The 13,758-nt window shown below is 44.4% G+C and overlaps 2 protein-coding genes across 6 annotated transcripts in view; one reads left to right on the top strand and one right to left on the bottom strand.

Moving 5' to 3' along the window:
* Window positions 1-13,758, bottom strand: part of LOC131185416 (transmembrane protein 204-like) — a 97,815-nt gene that overhangs the window by 26,366 nt on the left and 57,691 nt on the right. The window contains exon 1 of one of the 4 annotated variants that reach the window (XM_058157929.1): window positions 6,528-7,649. The exons of 2 other annotated variants lie outside the window; for them this stretch is intronic. In XM_058157929.1, coding sequence (XP_058013912.1) covers window positions 6,528-6,810 — 283 coding nt within the window. In that variant the 5' untranslated portion in view covers window positions 6,811-7,649. Of the gene's footprint in view, window positions 1-6,527; window positions 7,777-13,758 lie in introns of those variants that run through there. One more of the 4 variants, XM_058157926.1, reaches the window with a different exon arrangement.
* IFT140 (intraflagellar transport 140) overlaps window positions 1-13,758 on the top strand; it is a 108,284-nt gene that overhangs the window by 70,972 nt on the left and 23,554 nt on the right. The window lies entirely within an intron of this gene.

Below are 13,758 nucleotides of genomic sequence, written 5' to 3'. Positions count from 1 at the left end.
GTCCAATCACACTTGGCCAATAAAATTTTCTATTCTATTCTATTCTATTCTATTCTATTCTATTCTATTCTATTCTATTCTATTCTATTCTATTCTATTCTATTCTAAGATAAAACAAGCCACGTCATGGCCTCGGATTCAGCCATGGTGAAGCCGGTTTTAAGAAGAGCCTGGCTAGGTGGCTCAGTGGCTAAGACACTGAGCTCGTCAATCACAAAGGTCGGCAGTTCAGCGGTTTGAATCCCTAGTACAGGTCTCCTGCAGGACTAGATGACCTCCAAGGTCCCTTCCAACTCTGTTACTGTTAAAGCCCTCTGGTGGCTCAGGCTGCTAAAGACAGTCTGTTATTAACACAGCTGCTTGCAGTTACTGCAGGTTCTAGTCCCACCAGGCCCAAGGTTGACTCAGCCTTCCATCCTTTATAAGGTAGGTAAAATGAGGACCTAGATTGTTGGGGCAATAAGTTGACTTTGTATATAATATACAAATGGATGAAGACTATTGCTTGACATAGTGTAAGCCGCCCTGAGTCTTCGGAGAAGGGCGGGATATAAATGCAAATTAAAAAAAAAAGAAAAAGAGCCCAAGATGAGCTGCTGGGGAAAAAAAATTGGCCTCATCCAAAGTTTGATGAGGAGAAAGTTGTTGTTTTTTCCCTTTTTGGTCTAAGAAGACATGAACCTCCAAGAACTCTATAAAGTTTTGGAGAATTCCTCTGGAGGGTGTTTTTATTTTTGGCCTGGCTTTTTTCCAAAGCCTCTGAGACGCGATTAATAAATCCCAGCATTTATCTGGTCTGCTGCCTCTGTAAACATTTCTTTCTTTCCCATTCCCACACAGAGCAGGCTGTGCCTTTGGCCTGGCTCCCCCTCTTCTCCCCTCCCCTCCCCCCCCCATCCATCACTTCATCTGGGAAACGTACTTCTGTAAATCATATAATTCAACTGGACAGGTGTTTATATTTAGCACTCCCTGCAGATCACGTAGCCCCCTCTTTGCTCCGGACCACTCCCCTCTTCTTGAATGCTTTTGACCCAAAGAGCTATAATAAGGCCAGCCTTGCCTTGCTCCTCCTCCTCGCCCAGTCTGTAGGAAACCAGCTTTCCATCTCCTGCTTCTTTCCTGTGTCTTTTGAAAGAAACTTTCACGCCCTTGGCTCCTGGACGCTTTTTAAAAAAAAATCGTGCAGCGGTTGCTTTCAAAATTATCCCCAGTACCAGTAGTCCTCGAACTATGACCACAAGCGAACCCATTGAGTTTATGCTTGCTAAGTGAAACATTTCTTCAGTGCGTTTTGCCCTATGTCCCTAATGGTGAACCTATGGCACGTGTGCCACAGGTAGCACGGGGAGCCCTCTCTGCGGGCATGCCAGCCGTTGCCCCAGCCCAGCTCCACGGCATATGTCGCCACCAGTAGCCTCACACCGACCAGTGCGCTCTCACAGGAGAGGGCCTCCTTCGGATACCGTCAGCCAAACAATGTCGGCTGGCGACCTCCAGGGGGAGGGCCTTCTCTGTGGGGGCTCCAGCCCTCTGGAACGAGCTGCCTCCGGGGCTTCGTCAACTCCCCGACCTCCGGACCTTCCGCCGCGAGCTGAAGACGTTGCTGTTTCGACGTGCAGGACTAGCTTGAACATAGTTTTAAATCGGGGTTTTAAATGGGGTTTTAATTGTATTTTAAAAAAATTTAGGCCATTCATCGAATTAGTTTTTTATACTGTTTTTTAATTTGTATTATATGTATTTTGGTTTTTATTGGCTGTGAACCGCCCTGAGTCCTTTGGGAGAAGGGCGGTATACAAATATAATAAATAAAATAAATAAATAAAATAAATAAATAAATATGTGTACATGCCTCCCGCCAGGAGTGCTGGTTGGTGCAGGAGGCTTTCCAGGTCCAAATCGGGGCACAGGGGGCGGGGGGGGGGGCTCGCCTCACTACTGTCACCCTCTGGAGGTTCCAGAGTCCGCACCTCACTCCCCGATGGCTCTGGCCCCCACCTCTGCCTCCGATGCAGAGCCCTCATCCGGGCCTTCCCCAGCCTCCAGGAGTGGCCCACGCTCTTCCTCAGCCTCATCCCTCTCCGACTCGGTTGCCAGCTCCGCAGGCTGCTGGCGGACCACAACACAAGATTGGATAAACCATTTACGAAATAACTGGCCAAAATTGGAGAAAAAGAAGCATTTCCCTCCACCGTGACATACTGGAGACTCAGTGTTCTGGAGAGTTTCAATTCAAGCGCCTTGGCTGCAGATCCGAGATAGGTGGGTGAATGGAAGCCTCCATGCACATCACGTTTGAAATTCACTATCTCAAAATGTGACGTGTCCTCTAGCTTGAGAAGGAGAACAGTCGATTTTGTGAAGATAAGAGCCGTCCCGTCTAGAGGCAATAAGCCACCGAAATACTGGTTCTTGCAGAGCAGCAATGGAGAAAAGGGTGTCATTTCTCCCCCACCTCCCAATTTCTGTGAAGCCTGATGGGATGCAGAATAAGGGATGGAATTGACTCTTTAACAAAGTTCTAACAGGATCCATTTTCCTTTTCCTTCCCGCCATCAACCGCAGACGCTGAACAAAACTATTCTTCCCCCTAGCTAAGTGTCTTCCTATTCTCTTTAATTTGCTGTGATAGGAAACAGCTTTCTCTGGTTGTAGCTAATCCCTTTATTTATAAAAAAAAATCATTCACTAAAGGCACACAGATGCTTCTCAAACAATAGTGGCAATTCTTGAGTAGAATGCTTGAGTTGAGAGGATGGCCCTGTGCCAATCTAATGGGGCCAAAAATCAGGATTAAAGGAATTTTTCCAGCCACGAGAACTGCTCAAAAAACTACAAAAATACTGATGACTTTCTCTCTCTCTCTCTCTCTCTCTCTCCCACCCCCTCTTTCTCTCTGTCTGTGTCTCTCTCTGTCTCTCTGTGTGTCTTTCTGTCTCTGTCTCTCTCTGACTTTCTGTGTGTCTCTGTCTCTTTCTGTCTCTGTCTCTTTCTGTCTCTGTGTGTCTCTCTCTTTCTCTGTCTCTCTCTCTGTCTCTCTCTCTCTCTGTCTCTCTCTCTGTGTGTCTCTGTCTCTCTGTGTGTCTTTCTGTCTCTCTCTATGTCTCTCTCTGCCTTTCTGTGTGTCTCTGTCTCTTTCTGTCTCTGTGTGTCTCTCTCTCTGTCTCTCTCTCTGTGTCTCTCTCTCTCTCTCTCTCTCTGTGTCTCTGTCTCTCTGAGTTCTTACGTGAATTTTGCCCCATTTTAAGATCTTTCTTGCCATAGATGTTAAGTGAATCACTAAAGTTGTTAAGTTAGTAACACGGTTATTAAGTGAATCTAGCTTCCCCATGAACTTTGCTCGTCAGAAGGTCGCAAAAGGGGAATCACATGATCTTGGGACGCTGCAACAGTCCTAAGTACATGCCAGTTGCCAAGACATCTAGATTCCCACAGCTTCATCCTGGCTACTCTTAAAGCAAGTCTCTTGATGTTTATGGAGATTCTTCCGTCATCCAGGCCATGGTTGTCCCAAAGGTGCTTTTTTTCAGGACTTTCTTGGTTTATTTTTGAAGATGTTTCGCTTCTCAGAGCTGAAGAAGCTTCTTGGATGAGAAGCGAAACGTCTTCAAAGAAAAACCAAGAAAGTCCAGTTGCCTCTTGGTAAAAAAAGCACCTTTGGGACAAGTTGTTTTGCAACCAACAGGTTTCCATAACATTTTTTTTCTTCTGAGCCAGTTCATTCTTTCAAGGTGGATCAATGAAGGAACTTTTTTGTTGTTGTTGAAAGAATAGATCTCTGGTGCCAGTGACCAACCCAAATTCAATCTCACATCTTTATCCTGGGCCACGTATATTTGCCTTCGTTCTTCTGAAACTATTTTGTAAGATCAAGAATAGCAGCATTAAAGTGGAATGTAAGTGGAATGTAAGTGAGATCTTGCCAGGCTGTATTTTTTTTAAGAGTCCCTGCAGTTAATTTTGGGTACGGTCTTTTGCATTTTAATAAGGCCCTCGTTCTTTGCTGAATGTTTCGTGGCTTAATGTATTTATGAAATGCCTAATTAAAAGCAAAAGTGGACCTGAGTATTTAAGAAATGCCTAATTAAAAGCAAAAGATTTCCAGTGAGTGAGGAGTTGATATCCCACCCAAAAAAAGGGGGGAATCCATGAAGATTTGTGGTTTTTCTTCTGATCACTGCATCCTGCTTGTCTTGAGAGAGTATGTGAACTATACTGATTGACAAATTTTCTGAATATACAGTTGCAAATGCATACACAATTTTTGTAAATATAAAGATGTGGAGACTCTAGAAAGAGTGCAGAGAAGAACAACAAAGTGGATTAGGGGACTGGAGGCTAAAACATATGAAGAACGGTTGCAGGAACTGGGTATGTCTAGTTTAATGAAAAAAAGGACCAGGGGAGACATGATAGCAGTCTTCCAATATCTCAGGGGCTGCCACAAAGAAGAGGGAGCCGAGCTATTCTCCAAAATACCTGAAGGCCAAACAAGGAACATTGGATGGAAATTAATCAAGGAGAGAAGTAACTTAGAACTAAGAAGAAAATTCCTGACAGTTAGAACAACTAACCAGTGGAAGAACTTGCCTCCAGAGGTTGCAAATGTTCCAACACTGGAAATTTTTAAGAAGATGGACAACCATTTGTCTGAAGTGGTGTAGGGTCTCCTGCCTAAGCAGGGGGTTGGACTAGAAGACCTCCAAGGTCCCTTCCAACTCTGTTATTCTAAACATTCTACCTTACTTTTCTTCTGTTTGCTGGATTTGCATTATCCGGATAACTAGCCAAAATGTCTAGGCACAGTGGCAGCCTCATTTTCTCCCTGCCACTTGGAGAGGCGCACCCCAAATATCAAACACTATCACATAACTCATTTTCTTCACATTTTGCACGACTATTTTATATTCCGAAATGAATTCTGACCCAGATGAGCACCAGGAGGAGGATTGTCTTCGGATTCGAGAGCTGTATGGCCAAGAGCTGAATCGGAACTATGTAAAACAAAGCAAAACAAAAAAAACCGCATAACAGAGAATTCCATCTCTGAAACAGATTTGGCCATGATATTCTGGAGGAAGAAATCCTGGAAGGATCTACTACTTCCTAGATTTGGAAAAGTCTGTTTCGGAAACAGCTGGAATGCCAGTGGTGTGGGGAAATTCCCAGCTAGTTCCCAAGCAGCAGATAACATGGATGTCTTAAAATTTTTGGGGAAGCATAGTTCACAAGGAACAGACGACAAAGGATGAAATGGACTAAACTTCCTATAATTCCTCTTTCAATTAACTTCCCTAGAAATTTTCTCACACCTTGCCAAGTATTGCCACCTAGTGAACTGGAAATAGCACAACAGAAGGTCAAACTTCCCGTGTCATGAAACTGAGTATAGTTGTTCTCTAGTTTCCTTTTTTTTTTTTAAGAATTAATGTACAGTTGAGAAGTCTGTAGCCTGCAGCAGATTTACAAAAGGGGGAGGAGGAAGAGTTTCATAACTGTCATTTGTTCTCTGTCATTCCCCCCCCCCCCTGCAAAAATGACCCCTTTTATCATCTCACCATTTTGCAAGGAGAGGTCTTTAATCACGTTTGCTTTTTAACCAAGAATCTGTTTGGACTGGGGGTATGAACTGGAAAGATCACACAGAGACCTTTTCACCTTGTCTCCGTGGTACTCATCTTAACAGTGCCAGATTTGGATCGCAAGCCTAAAAGGAAACAACAGCTTAACCTCACAGAAATGAAGGATTAGGGAATCATCTTGCCTGCTGTTTCTCAACCTTGTCCACTTTTAAGTTGCGCTGGACTTCAGCTCCCAGAATTCCCAAGCAGAGCATGCTTGGGGAATTCTGGGAGCTGAGGTTCACATATCTTAAGAGTTAACGAGGCTGAGAAATAATCTCTAGTCCAATCCTTGGACCAGTGCAGGAATCGGCTACCACATTAAATCCTCTGTTAAAGCTGTTACGGGTGGCTTCAAGTCAAAAGAGATACTGGCCTTGCTGGTAAACTAGTTTTTTTTTAATCTACAACCTTGAATTCGGCTTTTACTCTGCCGCTTGTATTTTCTGCGCCTTTCTGTATCTCTTATAGCCCAAATGTGTTATTTTTCTGTATGAAGAGAGAGCAAAGCCTCTAGTCCTCAGCCCTTTCCCAGACTGAGTCCCAATGGAGCCAATATTTCACAGGCCGCCGTTTAATTTTTTCAGCTGCCGCTTACCTTAGCAAAGTTTTCTGCGTAACAGACCGGACATCTTTGGAGATGCTTCATCATCCGGGTCACGATTGTCTCAAAAGGTGCTTTTCCAAAAGGCAACTGGACTTTCTTGGTGGGTTTTTTCCCCCCCCTTGAAAACCTTTCAAAAAGCTGCTTCTTCAGTTCTTCAGAAAGAAAATGTTTTCAAGGGGAAACACACACCCCCTTAAGAAAGTCCAGGTGTCTCTTGGAAAGGCGACCTACGTGACATGCATCGCAGATCCTTTTTTAAGACCGAGCCAAGAGGGACAACGAGAAACGAGACTTACGTTTGACAGTGTTTCGAGACTCCTGGAAACCAGCTGGCTCTGAACCCCAGCCCAAGGCTTCGCATTCGTGCTGCTCCACCCCTTGCCCGTGCTTGGCACCTGCGCCCGCACCTCCTTTCCCCTTCTCCGCCAGCCAGCACATCTTCCACAGCCCCACGCTGCGTTTACGCCCATCCTCCAAGGTCTGATACACCCAGTTGGGAGTAAAGGCAGCCGCGTTGTTGAGAATGAGGGACACCAGAGCGACCAGCACGGCTGTGGCGACCAGTTTCTGGACTGTCATATCTGAGGGTCAACCCAGCAGCCGGCAGCCACTCTCGGTAGAAGATCCAAGCGTCTCTCTCTCTCCCCCCACCCTACTCCTGATCAGCTGCAGTACATTGAATACGCTCCGTCGGGTGGAAGGCAGGAGCGTTGACGTTAGATATGACTAGAGTACATCCCCATTCATTCTCAAAAGTCAGCTGCTGGGAAGGTCTTGGCTCCCCAAAGAGCCACCAAGGAGACAGGACAACTCCATCCGAAGCAAAGGCAAGAGCCAGGGGTCCAGATTGCTGGTCTTCCCTCAGGGAGCGCTTTATCCGCCTTCCTCCCCTTTGAGCAGGACCAGGCTGGTGTAGAGTCGAACGTCGAGGAGGCGCATTCTTTCCGACACTCCCAACTGGCAAAGGGTCGACGTAGGCAGTGTCTTCTACGCCAACTGAGTCGTGTTGGAAAGCCCCCCACCACCACAAAAAAATTGCCCCTTAAAGGCTGTCCCGTCCCTTCAGCCTTCTGGAGCACGTCCGTGAGAAGAAGCCGGGACCTGCATAAGAAGCGTCCAGAGACCTCAGTTCTGCTGCCACCTGAATTTCAGAAGGGCTCCAAGAGGGCCCTCGGCTTCAGCGCTTTGCTCCCAAGCAAATCCCAGTAAGAAAAGAGAAAAAAAAACAACCACCACCAAACCACGATTGCATCCCCAAGGAGCTCCTGCAAGGCTGGGAGTCTGTATTCCCAGGGACTCTCTTCCAACCGCTGGCTGCTCTTCCCTTGATGACGGAGCCCCGCAAACTGCCCCGAAGCAGGAAAACAGAATCCTTTGCTGCAAGGAAGTTTGGTTTCCCCCCCCCTCCCCTCTCCTATCTCTCCATGAAAAAGGAAACGGTTGTTTGTGCGGCCAGTTTTTTGGTGAAAAACCTCAGGGCGTAGCCGACTGCAGAGCGACAAGAGCCACTGCCCGCGGCCGTCCGATGTGAACAGGATGTGTTTCCTGAAAGGAAAAGTCAAAGACAGACTTCTAAAGTCCCCGTTTCTTTCTCTCTCCCCTCCCCTCCCTCCCCACTCCCATCCCTCCCACCTCATTCCATGGCTGTCCTCCTCTTTCTCCCCTCCCCTGCTTCCCAGAAAGAAGATATTACCATTCGGTAATATTCTTATTTGGAAGAATCGGTATTATGACAGTGGGACTCTCAAGGATATCGCGGAAGGAAATAGATCCTGGGGTGTGTGTGTTTCCTTGGTGCTCTCTAAGCTTGGTGGTTTTCTTGCAGGCAGGCATTTCATTACCCCAAACTAGTGCTACAACAGGGTAGGCAAAGAGGAGGAAGGAGAGAAGAAAGTGGAAGAGACCTGTAGGGTCCTTGGTGCTCTCTGAACTTGGTTGTTTTCTTGCAGACGTTTCATGACCCAACTAGGTAACATCATCAGTGTTACAAGGGAGAGGGGTTTGTGCAGCAGAGGAGGAGGAGGAGGAGGAGGAGGACTGTGGGATCCTTGGTGCCTTCTGAGTTTAGTTGTTTTCTAGCAACTAGGTAACATCATCAGTATTAGAAGAGAGTAGGGTTTGCAGAGGGGAGGAGGAGGAACAGGAAGAGGAAAAGGGCTGTAGGGTCCTTGGTGCTCTCTGAGCTTGGTGGGTTTTTTTTGCAGATGTTTCCTGACCCAACTAGGTAACATCATCAGTGCTACAACAGGGTAGGTTTTGCAAAGAGGAGGAAGGAGAGAAGGAGGAGGAGGTGGAGGAAGAGAACTGTGGGTCCTTGGTGCTCTCTGACTTTGGTTGCTTCCTTGCAGATGTTTCATTATCCAGACTAGGTAACCTCATCAAAAAACAGATAGATCCTCCAAAATAGATCCCGCTCTGTTATTAATCCCTTTGGTTTGGGATTCAACAGTTCGGTCTCAATCCATCAAATCTAATTTGGGAGATTGAAGCACAAGAAATATGCTTCGGCCATTTATGTAATATGCTTGGTTTTAAGTTTCTGTTTTAATGTTTATATTGTGGGTTTTTTATTATCTGGCTGTACACCGCCCTGAGTCCTTCGGGAGAGTATAAAAATCTAATAAAATAAATAAATAAATGTGGCCGTCTTGCCAGGCGCGCTCTTAGTTCAGTGCTAAGAACAGGGTAAGAGAATATTTTTGCTTTTGCTTACTCCCAACAAAAATAATCAGAAATGTTTTTATTTTTCTGCCCAATGATGCAACGGTTCGTTGGATGAGATGGAAGGATCCTGTAGGATTATATTTCCAGGAAAAAAATTAGCATTTCGTAAGGATATATATATGTTATTTGAATGCTTATTAGTAACCTATGGCTATCACTAAGTGTTGTATCTTATGATTCTTGATGTATTTTATTTTTCTTTATGTACACTGAGAGCATATGCACCAAAGGCAAATTCCTTGTGTGTCCAATCACACACTTGGCCTATAAAGAATTCTGTTCCGTTCTATTCTATTCCGTTCCATTCCATTCTTATTTCTATCCTATCCTATCCTATCCTATCCTATCCTATCCTATCCTATCCTATCCTATCCTATCCTATCCTATCCTATCCTATCCTACTCTATTCTTAAAGTCACCCAATTGGCTTTCATTCCCATTGGGAGGACTAGAATTCATTGTCTCCCAGATTCTAGGAGCATTTGAGTGATTTAGAATAGAATAGAATAGAATAGAATAGAATAGAATAGAATAGAATAGAATAGAATAGAATAGAACAGAACCGTGACACGCAGCGCCCTCTCTGCTGGCACGCGAGCCATTGCCCCAATTCAGCTCCGTTGTGCATGTGTGCATGCTTTCTGCCGGCCAACTGATCTTTGGGTCTCTGCCGCGTATGTGTAGGATGTGTGCGGGGGTGGGGGCGCATGCAGGGGGTTGCACATGCATGCCTGGGGGTGAGTGCATTTTGGGGATTCAGGCGGGTCCGGGCGTGTTTTGGGCAGTCGGTCTGGAAAATGTTAGCCATCACTGGAATGGAATGGAATAGAGAATAAGGAAGGAATAGAATAGAATAGAATAGAATAGAATAGAACAGAACAGAACAGAACAGAACAGAACAGAACAGAACAGAATAAGAATAAAAGGAATGGAATGGAATGGAATGGAATGGAATGGAATGGAATGGAATAGAATAGAATAGAATAAGAGTGAAAGGAATAGAATAGAATAGAATAGAATAGAATAGAATAGAATAGAATAGAATAGAATAGAATAGAACAGAATAAGAATAAAAGGAATGGAATGGAATGGAATGGAATAGAATAGAATAGAATAGAATAAGAGTGAAAGGAATAGAATAGAATAGAATAGAATAGAATAGAATAGAATAGAATAGAATAGAATAGAATAGAAAAGAATAGAAAAGAATAGAAAAGAAAAAAAGAAAAGAAAAGAAAAGAAAAGAAAAGAAAAGAAAAGAAAAGAATTATTTATTGGCCAAGTGTGATTGGACACACAAGGAATTTGTCTTGGTGCAGATGCTCTCAGTGTACATAAAAGAAAAGATACCTTCATCAAGAATCATAAGGTACAACACTTAATGATAGTCATAGGCTACAAATAAGCAATCGGGAAACAATATCGATAAAAATTGTAATGATAGAAGCAACAAAGTTACACTCATGCAATCACAAGTGGGAGGAGATGGGTGATAGGAACGATGAGACTAGTAATAGTAGTGCAGACTTATTGAATAGTTTGACAGTGTTGAGGGAATTATTTGTTTAGCAGAGTGATGGCGTTTGGGGGAAAAACTGTCCTTGTGTCTAGTTGTTCTGGTGTGCAGTGCTCTGTAGCGTCGTTTTGAGGGTAGGAGTTGAAACAATTTATATCCAGGCTGCGAGGGGTCTGTAGATATTTTCACAGCCCTCTTTTTGACCCGTGCAGTAATATGTATAACCACGAGATATCAATGAATACATTTCAAAAGACAAAAGTTGACGATTTGGAGAAGCAGCAGTCTTGCAAAGGCTCCCTGGGCATAATTTCTAGCTCTTATTTAGGCAAAGACCTGACAGTTAAGGTCTTGTCTCTGACACTCTTCTTCATTTGTCAATTTCTGGGAATGGTGGGATGGGGGGTTGGGAATAATGCTTAGGCCTCCGGGAATTTTTTTTTTTTTAAAGAGCTCAGAAAACCTTGAAGTCCAGCGAAGAGCTCTTCACTATATCTTCCACCCCGCTGGTGTTCTGACAGGATGAGCCTTTTCCTTCTCTTGTTCCTGTCTTCCCCTTGAGGGAAACAGGTGGGTTTGGGGCAAAGTTGTTTTGCTCTGTTTCGCTTTATAGAAAACTTTTAGTTCTCTTTGCACGTGAGACAATTATTATTATTTTATTTACACAAAATGACAGTATACACAGCAAATGAGATAACTATGCTGGGTTTCGTATCACAGATCACTAGTCGAACACTTCCCAAGCGTTTTGGACTGCGTGATGTATCGGCGAATTATGCGAGCAGATTCCAGTAAGGTGGCCTTCTGCAGCTGACCAATGGTGATCTTGTCAATGCCAATTGCTTTTAAGTGCTTGCCTAGGTCTTTAGGCACAGCTCCCAGTGTGCCGAGTACATTATTCTCCAAATTATTCTCCAATAATTATTCTCCAAATAATAACAAATTTGGAGAATAAAAATAAATAAATAATAATAATAATAATAATGACAGTATACACAGCAAACGAGATAATTATGCTGGATTTCGTATCACAGATCACTAGTCGAACACTTTCCAAGCGTTTAGGACTGTGTGATGTATCGGCGAATTATGCGAGCAGTTCCCAGTAAGGTGGCCTTCTGCAGCTGACCAATGGTGATCTTGTCAGCGCCAATTGCTTTCAAGTGCTCGCCTAGGTCTTTAGGCACAGCTCCCAGTGTGCCGAGTACCACTGGAACCAGCTGCACTGGTTTATGCCAGAGTTTCTGCAATTCGATTCTCAAATCTTGATATCTGGTGACTTTTTCAAGTTGTTTCTCATCGATTCTGCTGTCACCAGGTATGGCAATGTCGACGATCCACCCTTTTTTCTTTTCCACAATCGTGATATCCGGGGTATTGTGTTCCAAAACTTTTTATCAGTCTGTATTCGGAAATCCCACGGTAGTTTTGCATGCTCATTTTCAGTCACTTTTTCAGGCTTATGATCCCACCAGTTCTTTGCTACAGGCAGATGGTAGTTGTGACACAAGTTCCAGTGGACCATCTGAGTAACTGTGTTGTGACGTTGTTTGTAGTCAGTCTGAGCTATTGTCTTACAACAGCTCAATATGTGGTGATGATGATGATGATAATGATGATTTTCTAAGTTGAAACCTGAGCCCTGAAAATTAAGTTACCCGTTCAGGTCACAAGAGTCCTCTGTCCTTGACTTACAGCCATTCATTTAGGTTCTGAGTTACAGCAGCACTGTGGCGGGGGAAGCGACTTTTTACACACTTACAACTGTTGCCGTTTCCCCACAATATACGTGATCAAAGCTCAGGTGCTTGGCAACCAGCGTATATTTATGATGGTTGCAAGTGTCCCAAGGTCCCACACCAAGAAGACTAAGGACCAATCCTTAGGGAAATCTAGAAGTGGCCTTAGGTCAAGGTCAAGGTTCCCCTCGCATGTATGTGCTAGTCGTTCCCGACTCTAGGGGGCAGTGCTCATCTCCATTTCAAAGCCGAAGAGCCAGCGCTGTTCAAAGACGTCTCCGTGGTCATGTGGCTGGCATGACTTAATGCCAAAGGTGCACGGAATGCCGTTCCCTTCCCACCAAGGTGGTCCCTATTTTTCTCCTTGCATTTTTTACATCCTTTCGAACTGCTAGGTTGGCAGAAGCTGGGACAAATCACGGGAGCTCACCCTGTTACGTGGTACTAGGGATTCGAACCGCTGAACTGCCGACCTTTCTGATCGACAAGCTCAGTGTCTGAGCCACTGTGTCCCCTTACTGCCCTACTTTTTGTGAAGTAAACTTCACAAAAGTTTCACTTCCACTTCTTTCCAGATGTGTTAAAACTCCATTCTCAAAATTCCTGGCCAGCATAGTGAAGATAATGAGATCGTGCCTTTGGCCAGGAATTCCAGAAGGTGGAAGCTGAACAGGTTAGGGCAGAGTTTTTCTCAAGCTTTGGCAGCTTGAAGATGGCTGGACTTCAACTCCCAGAATTCCCTTGCCAGCATGGCGGTCACATGACCATGGGATACTGCAACTGTCGTAAATATGTACTGGATTGCCAAGTGCCCCAGTTTTGGTCACGTGACCGCAGAGATGCTGCAACGGTCATAATTGTGAGGACTGGTTGCAAGTCATTTTTTTTCAGCGCCGTCGTAACTTTAAAAGTTTGCTAAACGAATGGTCATATGTTTTGTCTTAAAAAGTTTTATTTTGACATTCTTATCCAATAACATATCCAATAACATATTTAATGTACCCTCATATACAATTAATCGGATCTGCCTGGTCACCACCCCCTTCCTTTTCCTTTTACTCTCCTTCTTTACCTTCTTCTACTTTCCATAACCATCCTCCCCCTCTCTTATCTACATCCTCTCCTCTTTCCTCCCTATTCCTTTCTTCTCCCTCTTCCCCTCTTCCTTCCTTCCTTTCCTCCTCCTCCTCCTCTTCTCTTTCCTCCTTCTCTTCTACTCCTTCTTTCCCTTCATTCTAAAGTAGTAACCAGGCAGGTCCGATCTTACATTAATTATACATCTTCAATCATCTTTGTACATTAACTATCAATCCATTTTCTACCCCTCCCTCCCTTCCTTCCTCCCCCACCCCCAGGACTTCCGAGAACCGAGTACAGGGTATAAAACTAACAACAAAAATTAAAATCTAGCACAAATCATAATCCATAGTCGTTCCTTAAAACCTCCACTCCCCTTCCAAAGACAAAGAAGATACTTTTCTTCCACTCCATTATATATCAGACCATTCCACTCCTAGAATTCTCAAAGTTTCCAATTGAGTTAGTGTT

The sequence above is a fragment of the Ahaetulla prasina genome, chromosome 14 (genome assembly GCF_028640845.1).
Source record: "Ahaetulla prasina isolate Xishuangbanna chromosome 14, ASM2864084v1, whole genome shotgun sequence".
NCBI classification, from domain to species: domain Eukaryota; kingdom Metazoa; phylum Chordata; class Lepidosauria; order Squamata; family Colubridae; genus Ahaetulla; species Ahaetulla prasina.
The sequence above is the reverse complement of the archived record's forward strand: the minus strand, read 5'-3'. Positions and strand labels throughout refer to the sequence as shown.